We start from the raw sequence: 18,603 nt of genomic DNA, 5'->3' as shown, positions 1-18,603 counted from the left end.
TTATTGACTGAATACAGGCCAAACACTTAAATTACATTAGCGTCAGACTTGTTAAGCATAAATTAAACGTTTAAACACAAATATGAGAAAGAAGCTGAGCATTTGTGATCTAATGCATGTATAATGTAAAAATTACAATTTTCATTCGTGATGCACTGAACATTTTACTATGTAAAATCAAGTAAACTGCTTTTAAACAACTTGGGATGGAAAAAAAGGAAAAACCCTCAATAATCACTTAGAGGTATGAAGTCAGTAAATCTATAAATAACAGGTGGATGACTCCGTCATGTGTTAAATGTGTCATTTTCAAACAATTTCAGCTGATCTGACATTTTATATAGAAGAAATAAAAAACATCTGTCGAACCCTGCAGAGGTTTCACCTTCCCAACTTGAACAAAAGTTCAATGTAAAAACAGAACTTGGCCAAGACTGCTTTTAAAACTGACACGTCATCACCTTTAAAAACATGTTGTCTCATGTTTTTATGAGGATCAGTCTTGATGCTGGAAAGACTGAAGAATTAATTCCTCTTGAACTCAAACAATAAAGTCTGTTTTTGAAAATGTAAACAGAAAAGTAAAGATATGTCCACTCAAACTGTTGTCAAAACACAACTGAAGTACACACACCTGACAATGCCACTCAAGTACAGTAACAGCATATCTTTATTTGAAAACGTACAATTTTACATATTGTATCTAAAGAGTTTCATCTGTCCCATGATGCATCTGCGATGTTAACGCATACATTCGTGAATTCTCTCTAGGGTGTGCTAATGTGCGTGACTCAGTGTGCTCAACATCCACAGACACAGACTGTGTGTACCTTCACTAAGAAAACTGTGAATCAGTGTTACTGGCATACGAGGGGCTCCTGACCAGACACTGACAAAAACCAACACAGATCTCTGTGTTTCAAAACTCACGCGCACACGCACAGACTTTATCTAAACTGGCCGGCTGACTAACTTTGACATCACCCTTGGGGAGTGCTGACTTGTCAGTCCGTGGGGTAACATAACCCAGCTGTGTGCGTTTGTGTTGTGTGTTTGTTGTAGCTGCTGTGATGGTCAGCACGTCGCCCACGCGCTGATTAACTCCCTGCACTTCCCCTCTACCTTTGTCTGATCGATCTTTTTTAGGCTTCTCTCCACGTCGTCACACTGCCTCTGCTTCTCTATTCTTCCATCCTCTTCTCCTTTCTGTGACTTATTCTACGTCCGTTTCACTTTTTGTCATCCTGGGTCAACTTCCTCCTCCTCACAGATATTATGATCAGCAAGTTTCAAAGGATTACAGCAGATGGGGAGTATTTGTAGCAATGATTGAAAGTTTAATGATACAATATCTTTTTCTGGCAGGTTATACAAAGCATGATGTAAAACAGTAACCAAACACAGTTGAGGTCAGAGGTCAGCTTGTATAAAGGAGGATTATAGTGCATGAGCTACTTATTACCAGAGAGAAAATCGCCTACATTGGTAGATGTTGGCATTTCCTCAGTGTGGAGAAGCAGACCGACTGCAACAAAGTGAATTTATTCCAAATATAAGAGAATATAATATTTAGAATACCGACACAGCTGCACTTGCTTTTCATAACTTTATGAAATATGGAACTACAACGCTCCATAATACGCAGAATGAAGAACAATTACCTGCAGGAAGTACCGTATGTTGCATGTCTGCCTCTGCTGGTTGGTTAGTTTGATTGTGTGACAATGGACTGACATTATAACAAAATGGAAACAAGAACCTCATAAAGCCAAAATAATTATCAGGAACAAGTTAAAATGTCAACACCAAAAAGATTAAAACCATAAAAATAAAAACAGAAACACATTTTCAGAATGCTTCAGATCAGCCTGAAACTGGCAGGAACCTGAGAACTGTGCACAAAATCGGTTTCCCCCCACAGGCGTCCTTCTTATCTATGAGCTCATTGTTGGTTCTTGTTTTGGTTGATTAAAGTCCAATGTTGCTGCTGCAGAAACATTCTTAATCTAGGGTTATCATCAAGAGAGACTAATACTTCTTAACACTTTGACACGTTCCCAGGCCTTACAAAACATTTCCATCAAGTAAAATACACCCACTGGCTGCTTGTTTTCAGTATACTTGTTTACTCCAATCTAATCCACTTCCACAGCTCTCCCATTCATTCTGCTTGTGCAAAACATCCAAGTGGCTTCAATCTAATTGTTTGTTTTAGAGATTTTAGTTTGCAAGGGCTGTTAGCCGGACTGCATTTTACTACATTCTTAGATGTTTCAAATGTTCTCTCGTGTGTAAAACAATTTGAAACCCCTTTCATGATATTGGGGTGCAGCTCCACACCACAGCACACACCAACCAAAATACAACACTAAATGATAAATTGTGTACATTAAAGCACTGTTTCTTCTGTAAAGATGGAATTTAAAGATGAGCTGCTGTGACGGATCGCATCGGATTGTACAACTGTAATGAGCTGGTTGGTGAGTGTGTGTCACTTTATAATGAAAAGGTGCTAAATCTTTGTTCTTCTGTCCAGAACTCCCAAATTAAAAGTGGTAATCCCTCTTTTGTTCTACACAAAACATGTTCCCAGCTAAAAAAAATAAACATAATTTAGTTTGGTCGTAGAATAATTTAGAGCATTGCAGTGTTGTGAATAAAAAAATATCAAGCCCCCTTTGATCATAATCTCTGCTTTCATCGCACTTCAAGGTTTAAGGCAGATTAACACAATTCTTACACACTTACCTTTACCCTCTAACTAAAATTAAATTCAAACCAGGTCAACCGCTCGAACATCAGTATTGATTTCCCCCTGGTGTCCTTCAGGACCCGGCCCCTCCTGCTTCTGGCTGCTACCTGGGCAGCATGTCCTGCAGGTCTGCCACAACGTAAGCAACCACAGCCCACAGCGCCGAGCACAGGTCCATCTCTCCGGGGTCCTGAACCGTCATGGTGTCGCCTTCACTGTGGTGGAACCAGAAGTAACGACTGTCTTCCACATGGAGGCTGGCACCTGGATGAGTGAAACCCGGAGAGAAATGATACACACATTAAGGTTGTGTTTTGTATGGAGCCATAAAACATGTTTAAGCCTGAAAGAAACACGTTTAGCTCTATCTAATGCCAGCTCAGTCAGTCCTTCTAGACCTGATAGTCAAGCCACACTGTGTCCAGATGAACTGGTCTTACTGGAAGATGATACTCATATCTGATGTCTCCCAGGGTCAGTTGATGGATGTGCGCTGTCGGCCAGTGGTGTTTACTTATAAGAGCACATAAGAGTCTCCCACAGATAAAGGCTCCTTTTTACCAGGAGGAAAAAAATATATATATTTACCTTCATTTCATTACCATGTCATATTTAGAAGGTCCATTTACATATACAGTTGAAACCAGACGTTTACATAGACTGCATTAAAAAAAAAAAACACACATAACTTTATTTTTTGACAGTAAATCAGACTGAACTTTTCCTGTTTTAGATCAGTCAGGTTGACTAAAATGATAGGTTACATTTATATTTGGTAAATATAGGGGGCAGCGGTGGTTAAAAGTTAAAGCAGGGAGCTTGTAAATGTAGGGTCATGGCAGAAGCAGCCAAGAAACAATCATCAGCAGTTCCCATTTCTAAATGCCAGAAAACTGAGGGAGAGTTTTACTACGAGTCAGAGGTTTACATGCATATATGCAGGTTTACATGCATTTGTACTTGGGACTATTGCCTTGAAACTCAATGAGTTGGGCTAAAGGTTTTTGGTATGCTTCTTTTAAGTTCCCCACTCTACGTAGACATTTTCTCTGAGTGAGAGTGAGAGTGAGAGTGAGAGTGAGAGTGAGAGTGAGAGTGAGAGTGAGAGTGAGAGTGAGAGTGAGAGTGAAAGTGAGAGAGAGAGAGAGAGAGAGATCATGATGGCCCCTCCAAAACGTTGACTAATTTGGGTCTATTCCTAGAGCTACTGTACATTTGGAAAACCCATTTACATCCACGCTTCTAAACATTTCCACACAATGCAATTTATTTTGTTAAATGAACCATTCCCTGCTGAAAAAATACAACATGCCGACGCCTCAGTATCTGGCAGGAGCCATGATGTTCTCAGGTTTGCAAGCTCCCTCGTTTTCCTGCGAATATAACAATGATCTTTATGACCAGCTCAATTTTTATCTTTTTATTTCATCATAACAAGAGCTGTCTCCTGAAGTTTATAGTTTGTTTGCCCATGTCAAGGACTCGTTTCACTGAAGATGGTGATATTCTCTTACCAGCCTCAGCCAACATCAGGTCTTTTGCTTTTATTACATTGCTTTTAAATGGGGTTGATAAGAAAGAGACCGTTCCTGTGAAATGTGTCTGAGATAACTTGAAATTCCCATGGTGACTACACTCACGCTCTGCTGTTTGAACAGAAGAACGTGGCACCTTGAAGCATCTGGAAATTGTATCCAAAGATGAACCAATATCTTGGTTGAGTTGTCTTTTGACTTTCCCATGATGTCACACAAGAAAGCAGCGTGTTAGAGGTGTGCCTAAAATACATCCACAGGCTTGCCTCCAATTATCTCAAATGTGAGGCTGCCAAAGCCATAACACAATTACCTGGGCTTTTCCAACACTGCAAAACTGTTTAAAGGGATAGTAATCTCTGTGTATGTAAACTTCCTACTTTGAAAGTGACAAAAGGAGTCTAATTATTGTGATATTTGGAAAATAGAAATAAATCCTTACTGGTGTAAAACAGAAAACAGGAAGGTTCATCTGATTTAATGTCAGGTTAAAAAAAAAAAAAGCCTTTTGAGACAGTGTATGTTTTGATTTCAACTGCAAATGCAATTTTGCAGGTTCAGTAAATGTGGTGGGGTAAAATAAACCTCTATTACAGTGATTACATGCTATTACTTCTGATTTGCACTTTAGACAGTGGGGAGTCCAGTGAGGAATCCCACAACCTTGTTTTCTGAATGTGGCGAAAATGCATGACACTATAGGAGCGGAGGGAAAACTAATGAACAGTTTAGTGTGTTCACAAGTAAGTGAAGGTTCAACTTCCCAGTGGAAAATAAAAATGAACCTGATTGCCAGGAGCTTCCCACCAGGAAAGTGTGAGTTTTGGGAAAGCCTCCAGAAGCAGGTCTGACATCACTCTTGGAGAAAGTTAAGAAATCTACTCGCTCTTCTGGCAAATAAATTATTCTAATAGTGTTTTGGGTCAAACTCATAGTCAAAGTCACTCATCACTTCATCTAATTAAAGTAGTCATTGTAATTGTAACGCGTTTTAGCTAAACTATAGTGGTTGCAATGGTTATGATATATAATTCCAACAGAAAGAGAGTAACATCTGTCCGGTCAATATTTATGAAAGTAATGGGAAAATCATTTCTACCTGCTGAGCTGTTTTGTGAACTCTAACAGAAACAAAGAACAGCACTGTAGTTGCATTATCCTTGTTTGTTATTAGCATGTGAACTGGGAAAAGGGAGCTTCTCAAATCGTAACTATCCCAGTTCCCAGCTGCATGAACAGCTCATCTTTAAACAGGAGTAAGACCTGACAGAAAAATATGACTGGCTTTTTTTTCTATGGTTGCACATGGAATACAAAGATGTATTTAAATGTACACGATTTAAAAGAGCATGAGATTACAGTAATGTAGAAATAGAACAACAAAGAAAGATTGTTGTGCGTAATAGGAACCGTCACTACAGCATGTAGTACAATACCATTTGTGTCGAGTGAGACAAAAGAAATGATTAAAGAAACAAATCAAGGTTCCATTGTTATTGCTGTCAAACAATAGATAGCATAAGTGTGGCTGTGGTGTGTAATCATCTTTGGAACCTCGCCTGCGGCCTCATGTCTTTGACTAAATACCTGCCATACTTACATTCAACAACAAAAGGAACAACACTTCCTCTAATGTGATACTACTCCAATGAATGTCACACAAATATTTTGTACGAGAATGTTTCTGTTGTATTTGAAAAAAAAAAAAAGGCTTTTCTGATCGAGAAGTCTAAACTTTGAATAAAGTCAGATTAAATTTGTTTATTTCGTTGGGACAATTTTTCCAATGTTTGGATCAGTAATCCTGGTTTTACTGGATCCAGATGAGTTGGTGAATGACATATTATCAAATGCAACTACCAGGAATAAAGAAGACATACTTCAGACCAGCTGAGATTTTTAGAAATAGAGAAACAAAATTAAGAAAAATAAGATTTCTCGACCTAAATAGCACCAAAATCCTAAACTTCCACATAATAGGTGTTACAAATGTGTTAATAGAGATTATTACGTCTGTCCTTTTCAGTTCCTTGTATGAAGATTAGCTGGATTTTATCTCTGTACTCTGCACTATCACTTCCACAAAAACAAGACAGAATGTCGACTTCAGATTGCTGCAAAAAACCTCAAGTCGTCCAACAGGAAACTATTTTTGGTTTGATGTCTGTAGAAATTGTTGAGGCATCATTTTTTTCCACCATCAAGAAAAATGAGTGACCATCAAAAATTGAAACACACATCTCACCCTCATTATGAATCACACAGAAATCTGTGACAGAAAAGGTGATACATGCAAAACTTTTTAAAAGAATAAAAAAAAAATGTGCAGAGGTTTTGTGTTCTATGAGGCTTCTTTGTCAAAATGTCTTTCATCAACCTCCCTACGTTGTCGTTCCAAATGTAGCTTTAAAGGACTGTGTTCAGGTCACTTAAAGTCAACAGAGGGGTTACAAGAGTAATGTTACTAATCAATATACCGGTACTTTATTTCAAATACACACACATAGACTCAATATATTTAGGGCATTTGGATAATCTTCTTTTAATGGTATTCTTCTCTCAGCAAGGATGTGAATCTTTGACTTTCAGATAACATTCAAAACTGAAAAACCTGAAATAAGGAAGGCAGCTAATAAACATAATGTCCTGTCATGTCCTCATAAACATAACACACACAAACGGACACACAGACTGAGGAACCTGACCTGGGACTCCTGCTGCCAGCCATGGTGAGATGTCTGTTCCTTCTCCGTGGGTTTCCAGTTTAGTTGTATTAATGGGAGCAAGAAGTTTGACCACTTCCTCCATCACCTGTTACAAACATCACCAAAATGAACATTATATTACAGTATTGATCACAAAAGTATCAATTAATGTACAGTACTGTAAATTCAATTTAATTTCGGTACATGGACATTGCATTGTAAATGCAGAAATGTGAGTCGATGGTTAACAATATGTGCCATTATGAGCTTTCTCAATTCATGCTATGGTTTCTGTGGTGCAGACGACCTCCTTCCTGTGATGTCAATCAGAACAGTGAAGAGAAGTGAAAGGTTCTTAAAGCAAAACTGTGTTTTTTCACAAAACAAGCAAAACATTTTTTAACCAAGGAAGTAAAACACTGCAACTGACAACAGCAACTTTTAAGTGTGGACAAATCCTAATAGAGTCATTGTTTTCTGTCTTTGTTTGAGGTATGAATTAGTCATAAGATGTGATCTGACCTGTTTGTACGTCACATGTATAAACAAACGATGTGTTTGAACGGTTTGAATTTGAATTCATAAGAAATGCCAGTTACCAGATTACCAGATAATGAAAAGTGAAGAGGGGCAGTAGTTACTCATTGTATTTGTTTTTATATTCTGCAGTCAAAAAATCAAAGCAAGTGCAAGTGTCCTCGTCATATAAAGTGTGTGTGTGTGTGTGTGTGTGTGTGTGTGTGTGTGTGTGTGTGTGTGTGTGTGTGTGTACGTGTGTGTGTGTGTGTGTGTGTGTGTGTGTGTGTGTGTGTGTGTGTGTGTGTGTGCCCCACCTTCTGTGCTGCGTCACTGCCAGTAAACTGCAGAGCCACTGGGGTGAATGTCCCCAGGTCAGACTCCATGACAAGATCGAAGTTGTTTAAGTTCACCTGTGCAGGGAGATAAAGTGGAGGGAGGGAGGGAGGGAGAGAGAGAGAACGAGAGAGAAAGAGAAAGAGAAAGAGAAGAGATAGAGAGAGACAGAGAGAGGTAGTGTATAATAAAAAAGTAACAATCTCAAGTTTATCTGATTAAAAACACTACAATTCAAGTTCAACGCAAGCTTCATGCAGCTCATTTCACAATGAGCATAAACACTCAGCCAAAAAACAAGGAGCAGCTTATACCAGTAGCCCAAGCTAATTCGGGCTCTTTAAATTCAAATTATACATCAAATGTAAGAACTGTACATCTCCACCAAGTGGTTAAGACAGAGTGGAGCTTTATCCCTCACAAAACGAAGTAACCCTGTACCTCTGGGATGGAGAATGTAGTTTATTATGGTTTAGGGCCTGGTAGGCAGCCAAAGCTAAAGAAGGAAACTGGAAGAGTGTAGATTGTTGTTTAGATCCTTTTTTCACAGGAGAATCTGGGAGCCGGCCAGGGCCTCTCCATTTAGCTGGAAGCATATTTCTACACTCCTCCTCTCCCCTTTACTTCCATAATAGACTGAGGCCTTCCTGCTTCTAATTAGCAGGAACAATATTAGCTTTACAGCTGCTGCAGCATGTTTTCTATTAACTGCCATGATACCTTGTGCAGATTGTAGTACTGCTGTGCCCCGACCCCGCCCTGCTCTTCAGCCGTCCACAGCACGGTTCGCAAAGTTCTCCTGGGACGTAAACCTGCAAAGAGATGAAGACACACATGAGCTCTGCAGTGCACAAATATATCGCAGAAGCAATAGGTTACAACTATAAATATTCCAAGTCAAGCTTGTGAGGAATACTGAACTGTACAGTTTAATGAGGGGACGTTTTAATGTTGTTTTTAAATGAGCCTATGGGAACAGTGAGAATCTGTGTTTTTTTTCATGATACATGTTCATACGCTCTGCAAACAGACGAACTAAATAACTATTTAGAGAAAACACACCTATTTGATAAAGTCTGGAACTGGATACTTTGCTAAAAAGTATGTAAATTTTTCCTCTAAAATGTTCACAAAGCTTCTCTATAGTTTGTTGAAATATTGACAGATTCTAGTCATTTACTCATATTTCAGCACTCTGATTGTTACATAACAAACGTGGAAGAGGATCACTTAGAAATTGAGTCGACTGCTTAACACATCTGTGGCAACGATACAGTTATCGAGGCCAACAACTACAATATATGAGGGGATCATTTGTAAAGTGATACAAACAGCAATGATTTTGTTATTTTATTTCTTTCAATTCATCAACAAAATGTTTTTTTCAAGGTTGTTTTATCTACACGAGTATTCTTCTTTGAACCAACATGTGTTAAAACGGTCTGTCTACAGTCTTTACAGCGAGATCAGTGAGATGGCCGTCAGTACAAGGAACAAGTCAAAAGTAAATTACTGTCATCTGTCATGTGAATTTGCAGTATGTAATTATTTTACCATCACATGTAATTCCCATTACTTATTATGATCATCAAACCTGATTTCATTAGAGAAATGTGCACACATTTCTTTCATACCTAGACAGAATAACAAAGAAATTTCAGTTGCTCTAATTAATAAAATAAGTCTCCATCTTTGGAGAAGAAAATAACTCAGGCCTGTATTTTGAAAGGTTTTAACATATGAACAGTTGATTTGGTTGACTGCGTGTTTCCCGGGTCGCCCTTAACAGGCACACAACGCTTTAAAAGCACTGCATTCGAGCACTGAAGAGTAATACAACATCACACAGCCAAACAATAAATTAAATCATAAACATTTAATTTGTCTGCTCTAGTTCTACATATTCAACTCGTCGGTTTTTACCCAGGTCTTTGATCAGTGACAGAGCCTCCCAAGAAATCATGGCTCCGCCTCCGTCGTCCATGGCACCCTGACCCACGTCCCAACTGTCCAAATGACCGCTCAACAGGACGACCTAGAACAGTATGCAGAGACACACAACATTTGTAAGCACAGACCGAAGGAATGTAAAGATGGTCTTATCGCTTTCTCTCTCCACATTTTAGGACACACAAATATTCAACAGGCACACACTGCTTGAAGTGCAATTCTGTAATTTTATGTAATTCTGATTTTGGAACAAATTATTTTTTTCAGTGCAAAGACAGAGGGACCCCTAAGAACATGATGATAAAGAAAAAAACACACACACACACAAAGAGTGACCCTGACTTCCAGGAATTTAAAGCTGAGGGATTCCCGTCAGTCACTGACCGGATGCTCAGGTTACAAAACATTTTGCAACCCGAACGACCCGAGTATCTGGACAACGAGCCAGAAGCTGAAGCCACACATTCACGCAAAAATGTGAAAGCACATTCTTTTCCGCTTATATGACAGCATTGCTGGTGTGTATTTTTAGACATCCTACAGGTTTGACTGTTGAGCCAAAATGCGAGTATGTTGGTTCATTTTCCATTTCAAATAAGCTTCTTCTTACTCTTTTTCTGACACAATTGTATACAAATGTTTTGTGTGCATGTGTGCTACAAGTGCGTTTATAAACACTATAGCTTTAAAGACAAAGATACATAATACGCGAGTGATAATATATGAGTTATATTTGTGTGTAATGTGTGTGTTCATACGTAAATTCTCCCCCAAAGTTGTATTAGTTATGATCTATATCGCTTTTGTGAGAAGCGAGTCATAATTATTACAAATACTCCAATAGATAAGACACTACTATCCTAGTACAAATACAACCAACTAAAAACAAGCAGGTATTTACAGGCTTCATGAATCAGTGAGGTATATTTCAGAACACTAAACTATCTACCTCTATTTCCTCTAACCTTTCAAAGTAGTGACCACATGTTACCGAATGCATCATTCCGGTTTTAGATTCTGTCATTTGCACAAACGTATGCTGAGCCCGTTATGCTTCTGATTAGTGGTCACAACATATTTTTCCTTGGACCCCCCCCCCCCCCCCAGATTGCCTCTAAAAAATGTTGTAGACTGCTGAGCTCTGTAGCCAATGTAATACAATAGTATGGAACCAAACACTGGTGAGCACACACACACTCTTTTGAACAGAGAAAATAATCCGATGAATAGTTTACTAGCTCTGCTCTATAAAAAACAAAAAAAAAACCTCTTATTATGATTTTCTTTGACATGTGCAAATGTACTTTTGAAAACATCAGAGCATTCAAAGTCTCCGACCAACCCTCTGATCTCGTCCAATATTGAAGACAACATCTGTATTAAATTTTTCAACCTGAAACTGGAATTATTTTTTATTGTGTTGTAATTATTTTTTCGGCTTTGCATCGATACACTGGCAGGGATTACTATAAGCCTGTTTACAGCTTAATTGCACAATGTGCTGACAGTAGAGACCAATAACTAAGTTGGATTCAACACGGTTTAATTTACGAGGGACAAGAACCCCATTAAAAAAAACAGAGGCTTACGTAGGCGCTAATAAAAACCACTGGCTTCTCGATAAAGATAGAACAACGTTTAGGATCAGTTTTTATCTGTCACTATCCAGCAAAATGACTTCATAAAGTAAAACTGCACTCATCAGATCATTTGACAGCCAAAAAGTTGAATCTCACAGGAGGGTGGGAGGCGAGGCAGCGGAGTGGGAGGAAAGCAACTCTCAGATGATCTCGACTGGCTCTGACAGCCTGAACTGGGGAAATGACTCACTTTACCCTGAAAAGATCTTTTTTTTTTTTTTTTTTCCCCTACGAGTACCACGCTTACATTAACTGGCAGCTGGAGTGCAAAGTCACAAGACTAGAAGATGAAGTCATCAGTGTCGTGTGTTTCATTTCCTTTTAACAGAGTATTAAACTTTGGTTCCCAGGTCAAAACTGTAACAGCTTACATCAATGATAGCCCCTTAATTCAAGTCAGATTTTGCTCAGGTCAGTTACACCAGGGAGACTTACAAACAATGGGGGCCAATTAAATTTACAGCACACAAAACTTTTCTAATACAAAGGTGATCCAGTTACTGTTCTCAGTTAGCAATCAAATAGAGGTTATTGTTTTTTTGCCCGTCTTGGACGATGCTGTGAAGATGGGATGTTTTGCAGTTGTTGAGTAAAGTAACCTCGTGTTTATGAGAAAGTAAAGTCTGACGTCTGACATTTGCCCTTTTTTTTTTTTTTTTTTTTTTTTTTAAATCATACTTCTTGGAAATTCCCACTCTGAACAACATCCCCCTTATCAACCATCAAAACATATTTAAGGAGCAAGTTATTAGGCGCTACAAAGACGCCTCTCAAAGGCAACAAACATAAAATCATAATGCTCCAGGCGGCATCCACCTACGCACACACGTACTTTCTCATAATCACTCAAAGATCACATTGCGGACATTTCACTCAGCGTTAGATACGCAGAGATGGAAAACATTGATTTCGGCTGGCCTGCGCAAAAGTTCCTCCTCCGTTTTCCTGCTATGCTGCAGTTTTGCGTCTCACAGTTTTTACAAGCGCTAATCTTTGCAAATCATGGCCACTAAGATTTGCATATCCTATTTAGGGCATTCTGGTTCAGTCAAACTCTTATGTGGATGGTAAATAAATGATGATGTAAAATGTGTCAGACAGGTTATTTTTAAAAATTTTTCTTTATTTTTTTTTTTACAGTATTTCAAGTTATGCAATTATATGAAGCCATAAGATGCCACTCCTTGCGTCCTAAAGTCACTGTAGCCAGATGGAAAGACTTTTATGGGTATTTCTAACAGGGCCATCATATTGTCCACTATAAACAGAGAATACTTGCATGTCGTTGGAGATTTCTGCAGCAGCGCCTCGTGTGTTTATCAGGTTCTGCCTGTCGGACGTGTCTGTGTCCTTTCTACCGAGGAAGTGTGTGGGACGCCGCATAGCTGCACACAGGTTTGTTGCTGATAAGAATTCACACTTTCAGCAGAGCACTATGTGTGTTTACCCTTTGACAGACAAGTGGTTTGAGTAGGCTGCACCGCACCTCAAACATGCAATGCATGCAGGGATTATGGTGATTATTTCATCCTACTATGGGTCAATCTGGCACCTTCGTCCCTACTGATGAAATGTTTCATACATTGGAGCTGAACACTTACTGATTAGAGAAACAGACCAGTATTTCCCAGTGTGCCTTTTTCCTATTTATTTTTGTGACAAAGTCATGGCAAATCAGTTTAAAGTGCAGGCAGTTCTGATATTTATTTCTAATTGAACATAAATCCAATGTTTTCATAAAATCTATTAAAATTAGGATTTATAAACTCGGCCATAAATTAACATGTGCTGACTGTCACCTTCAAAAGCTTCCAGTTGCACATATAGCTTCCAACAGTTTTGATTTGGGATTGTCAATAATGACCAGATGGTCATTATTTTTGATTGTGACTAGGAAGTTCAGTGAGTGTCAGTTCATATTTGAAATTTGTGAGTTTTCAATCTCCATGTTTGAGTTTAGGCAGCCCTGTTCAATAGATAAAAACTTTGTTTTGAAAAATATTTTACTATGGAAACCTAATATTTCTGAGATTTGAGAAAGACTGAATCCATCATGGACAACACTAATGATAGAAAATAAAATCAGAACACAGTTTTTTCAAGTCTCTTCATTTGTCGACAAAGTTCAAATAAAGACCAAGTCATTAAAAAAAAAGAAGGAATCATACGAACACTCTTCAACCACTGAATTCTAACAGCCCATCAGTACATAATACAGCCAATCAAATCATTCCCCCTCAAACCAAACTGCCAAACCTGATCATGTCTGTACATGCAGTGATTGGGTGTTACCTGTTCAGGGTGCTCCCAGCCTTTTATTTCTGCCACTGTGTTGAAAGAATCAGCGTCCGGTAAAGTCTTTGCTTCCATGGTGATCCGAACCACAATCTTCTGGCCCCTCTGTGCCAGACGCCACATCAGCTCAGCGTCCTCCACTGTGATGCAGGCTGTGGGGATGCGCTTCACTCCAGCCTGGTAATCCTGCCAGCCTGTGTGGGGACTGGAGACCAATTCAAACTGTTTCACAGGGACGCATCACTGATGAGTTTACCTTTCTCTATTTGTGTGAAAATCTGAGATGGAGGCGCCAGTCTTACAGACACTCAAAGGACACTTCGATAGCTAGATACCAGGGTAGGCCAGTGACCTGTTAACTGAGAACGGAGTGATGGATCGAATGAGTGTGGCCACAGCTCCCACTTTGGCTGCCTCCGAGGCGCCGAACGCCCGATAAGCCACCGTCTCTCCATAGCTGACGAACGGCTGGTTAAAGACGACAATCTTTCCTGTGGCTTCGCTGGCTCTGCGCTTCAGTTCATCAAAGGACTGAACCACCAACACCTCAGCCTTAATCCCTAAAGAGATAAGACGGACACAGTGGACAGAAAGAAACCAAAAATCAACCCCCCCCCCAAAAAAAAGTTGTTTCACTGATCTCCACAATAGACATCTTTAAAATTGGTAATGACTCATTTGAAACAGAAAGGAAGAGAAATCACCACCTCAAAACATATCAAATTAGAACCCACTTATAGACCATTTGGAATAACCTGGTATAGACAAGGTAGAAGAGTTTCACATTATATTTAACAGGTTACAAAAGGATGTCTGAAAAATCTGAGGAGGGTCTGGCAGAGAAATGCAAGGTATTACCTGAGCAAGGAGAAGAGGGAAGAGATTATATCAAACACTGGAAAATACGCAAGGCAAGCAAAATGGAAAATTCTTCAGTCCAATAATCTTTCCACCAGTTCTTAACATCACAAGATGATTTAGCAACTAATAAAAAAACATTTTTTTTCAAACATTTTCTTTCCATGTTATCTAAGCTTATCACTCCTTTCTTGGGAACAAAAAACAGGTGGAACAAAAGGTAAATCTGATAAAATACCCGTTTCCCTGAGGATGTAGTGACAATACAATGGACACACTATGTTGCAAATGGTATCATGACAACAAAGATTGACAAGGAAACATTACAGCATGTTGGTTTTATCATAAATGACACACCTGTGACACTGTGAAGATTTAATAAGTGTATGTGGTGAATGTCTTTTACTTTTACATTCCTGAAACGCTGTATAGAGAATGATTCACTGTTTCACTGTGGTGATATTATTATGAGGGTAAGGTGAAATATTCCTGTCATGTGGTTTAGTCTTCCTTATTTTCAAATGAATAAAAAAAATAAAAAAAAAAACGAGACAGTGGGTCATAAAAATATATGTTAATGAAAACTGGGGGCCCTGAAGCCTGCAAACCAATGTCCATAGGTCTTATGGTATATAGGATGAGGAAGGTCACTTTGACCACATTTGAATCTGATATCATTGCAAAAAAGAAAAATTCTGAAATAAAAAAAACTGATTAAAACAAATTTATTAGCACAGCATATTTTTCCTATTGGCCCCCATAATGATCAAAGTCACTAAGTCATGATTTACATGGCATTCCTACCTTCAGGAGGCGTTCCTACACTGCTACCCAGTCCCAACATAGCCAGAGACTTGGACCTGGGCATAATCATCTCTGCACTCTCTTTGCCTCTCACCCAGTGTGGGATTTTCACGGGCTCTGAACAAGACAAACCGGGAAACAGAATAAATCAACAGTCAAATACATTGTTGTATTGATTGCATTGTTGATGGTCCTGATGAAAGATGTCCAGCAACGCGTGAAACATAACTGCAAAGTAAACGTCATTCTTTCTCACCAAGATGGACGTCCAACCCGTCCAGAGTCATGACATTGTGCATGTATTTTATAGCCATCTCCAGACTTTGTGAGCCACTGACACGGCTCCCGATGGTGTCGGTGAAGTCAGCCAGCCGTCTGTAGGAGCGATTCTGGGCAGCACCAAACACGGCCAGGTTGATGATCCTTTTAGCCACGTCAGCATAGCCTGCTACCTCTGGTGCTATGTCTGATGATTTATTTCATACAGAAACACAACGATGTATGCATTCTCCAAGTCAAGTATATTTATGAAGTTGTTTTTTTTAAAGCAGCTGCTCCACTGCAAATCAAACTGAGGTTTGATTGTTTAACAATGTTGAACAAGATTATAACAATATTGTGATGCTCACTGTGCTTCCAACCAGGTGCTTTCAGTTATGTCGCCTGAGCAGTCGTTATCAAAATAGTAAAACTGATTCTCGACCGTCATATTCCCCAACCACATAGTTTAAGATGTTATGGTACCTTTTGTCTTGGTGTGATTGGTTGCAGCCCTCAGAACAGATGTTGAACTGTTGTTTTGGGCAGTGTGAGGGTGACAGTCAGACAGAGAGGACAGCATGAGACATAAGAAGATGGAGATGGTCCGGCTCCTCTCCAGAGCCATCTGCGGACAAGTCGAAAAACAGTATTTTATATGGTAAATGTCCAAATGTATGAATCACACAAAACCATGGAGGATTCAAAGTATATAATCTCCAAGAGAGTGCTCAAACAACTATAAATCTGTACTGTATGGATGTATAAAACAGATGGCTACATTTAGAGATGATAGCGGCTGGGGGCTGTAAACCTCTCAGAAGGTTAGGTATTGCAAGCTCAATGTATACACTTTGAGGCACAGTTACCATCCCATAATGCTCTTTGGCAATAGCTTTTTTGTGTGTTGACCTCAGTCATTTGATAAGGTGTCACCATATTGCTTATTTGTTGAGTTTCTTTTGCAGTGAGTCAAGTTGTTGTCTCAATCCAAACTTTTGGAGAGCAGGGACTCTTAGAGGTGATCCAGAGAAAAAGCAGCCGAAGATCAAATGTCACTTCAACTAAAATGTTTAATATTATATGAAAATTGATCAAACAAAAACTGCTGATCGTAAATGTAATATAGAAAACGTTTATTCAAAGATCTGCCCTTCGCAGTCCAGAAACCGTTGCTTCTGTGTTAACCCTCGGGTGTGGTTCATCAGGCCTTAATGAAGTGCAGCAGCAGCTCAGAGAGAGAAGGGCAGTGACATGTAAACCATTAACAGATCACATTGTACCTTTTCTATTGTTTCTGCTAAACAAATACCACAGATCAAAAACAAATATAAACTATTACAATTATGATATTATATCATCTTCTACCAATTAATTACTTGAATATGATATATTCACTTAATTTAATAAAACTTCATTGTTGCGTCAACAGTTTCTGTGCCAACTGATTCATTCTGATTTGTATTCTTCCCATTTCTTTTGATCATTTTGGTGCAATCGCCTAAAGTAATCATCACACAAAGTCCCATCTTCTTTCAGAATGTTTTTTTAAATTCCTCCTTCACGGGAATACTGTTCACAGACAGCTCCGTAATGTCAAAGTAGTTATGAAACAACAAAACACAAACCTTTCCGGTCAACTCTGTGTCTTTTCTGCGTCGGTAAAAGAAGTTATAAAGAGTAAAAGTGCTAAAAACAGAACAGAAACAGAAAACGTAAACACAGAGAAGCTTCCGTCCTCGTGACGACGTGAGCGTGACAAACCGGAAATACACCACCGGAGCGTTGGATTTCACTATAAAAGCTTCAACTCTAACACACACACACACACACACACACACACACACACACACACACACACACACACACACACACACACTGGAAACAGTTTTACAAAACACTTTAAATTTAGGCAACAAAGTTTAACTGAGAAATATACAACTTCTGTCTTCTCCTGTTGAAACTGTACAGTTGGGTGAAATAAGACAAGTATAAAATAATTTTAATTGATGCACGATACAGTATGTTGCTTGCCTAACAGTAAGAATATCTCTGGTTTGTTACTGAGATCGGTTTTGTTTGAGCCTTCACACACACACACACGCACACACACACACACACACACACACACACACACACACACACACACACACACACACACACACACACACACACACACACACACACACACACACACACACCTTCAGTCTGTACTGCATCCACACTGGAAAACATTTCAAGTGAGTATACATACCATTCTGCAGTCATTGTTAATCACTATGAGGATCCCACCCAGGCTGGATTAGTATTTATATGGAAAGAAATTTGGCTGGCACTTATTTTCTAATAGTTTCTCAAGATTTCCAGAGCATTGAATCTTTTACCAACCCCCCCATACCATTTTGTTTTCCTCTGCATCATCAGGACTCTGAAAACTTTTGACCATTTGGCTCTACTGAAACACTGCTGACTTGGTTTAACATTGGTTTGAGAAAATTTTTTTCTTTCTCGGACCTGCATTTGTAAAAGGATGTTTCTTGAAGCAAGGAGGAAATGTTTTTTTCTGCAACATTGAACAGAAAAGCTCATCTAGAATGTGGTCAGACCTCCTTACTGATAAATCTTTCTGCAGAAAGATAAGATTGGAAAAAATATTTGGTGGATAAACAACAGACCATAGTAATGCATGTGTGTGTGACGACACTTCAGTTTCTTTGTAATATTTCAACTGAACCATTAGCATACAAGTATAACGTATGTGCAAGAATAAAATGTCTCAATAAGAGTTTAAAGACAAGTAAGGAGATCAAAGTGACTGAACATTAGCAAACATGCTGACAACCAGCCATTTGTCTTGTTGGTATGTGTGAATGTTGGCAACAAAGGAAAGTATGCATTTACATGAGGACTGATCCCAAAGCAAACAAAAGAAGGAAGAAAAAGAAACAGCCAGC

At 39.0% G+C, this 18,603-nt stretch overlaps 1 protein-coding gene across 1 annotated transcript; it reads right to left on the bottom strand.

Moving 5' to 3' along the window:
* Window positions 1-1,375: 1,375 nt before the first annotated feature.
* On the bottom strand, window positions 1,376-17,373 carry LOC308134011 (carboxypeptidase Q-like). The gene is made up of 11 exons (XM_080501597.1): window positions 17,278-17,373; window positions 16,136-16,277; window positions 15,648-15,857; window positions 15,392-15,508; window positions 14,082-14,289; window positions 13,727-13,934; window positions 9,768-9,879; window positions 8,565-8,656; window positions 7,826-7,921; window positions 6,993-7,098; window positions 1,376-3,016 (listed from the first exon to the last, which is right to left on the bottom strand). Exons 2-11 carry the CDS (start codon window positions 16,275-16,277, stop codon window positions 2,856-2,858), a joined length of 1,452 nt encoding a protein of 483 aa, XP_080357723.1. The 5' UTR covers window positions 17,278-17,373; the 3' UTR covers window positions 1,376-2,855.
* Window positions 17,374-18,603: the final 1,230 nt, after the last annotated feature.

Source organism: Blennius ocellaris (assembly GCF_963422515.1).
Source record: "Blennius ocellaris genome assembly, chromosome: 8".
In the NCBI taxonomy this organism is placed as follows: domain Eukaryota; kingdom Metazoa; phylum Chordata; class Actinopteri; order Blenniiformes; family Blenniidae; genus Blennius; species Blennius ocellaris.
Note: the sequence above shows the minus strand (reverse complement) of the source record. Positions and strands in the feature narration are given on the sequence as shown.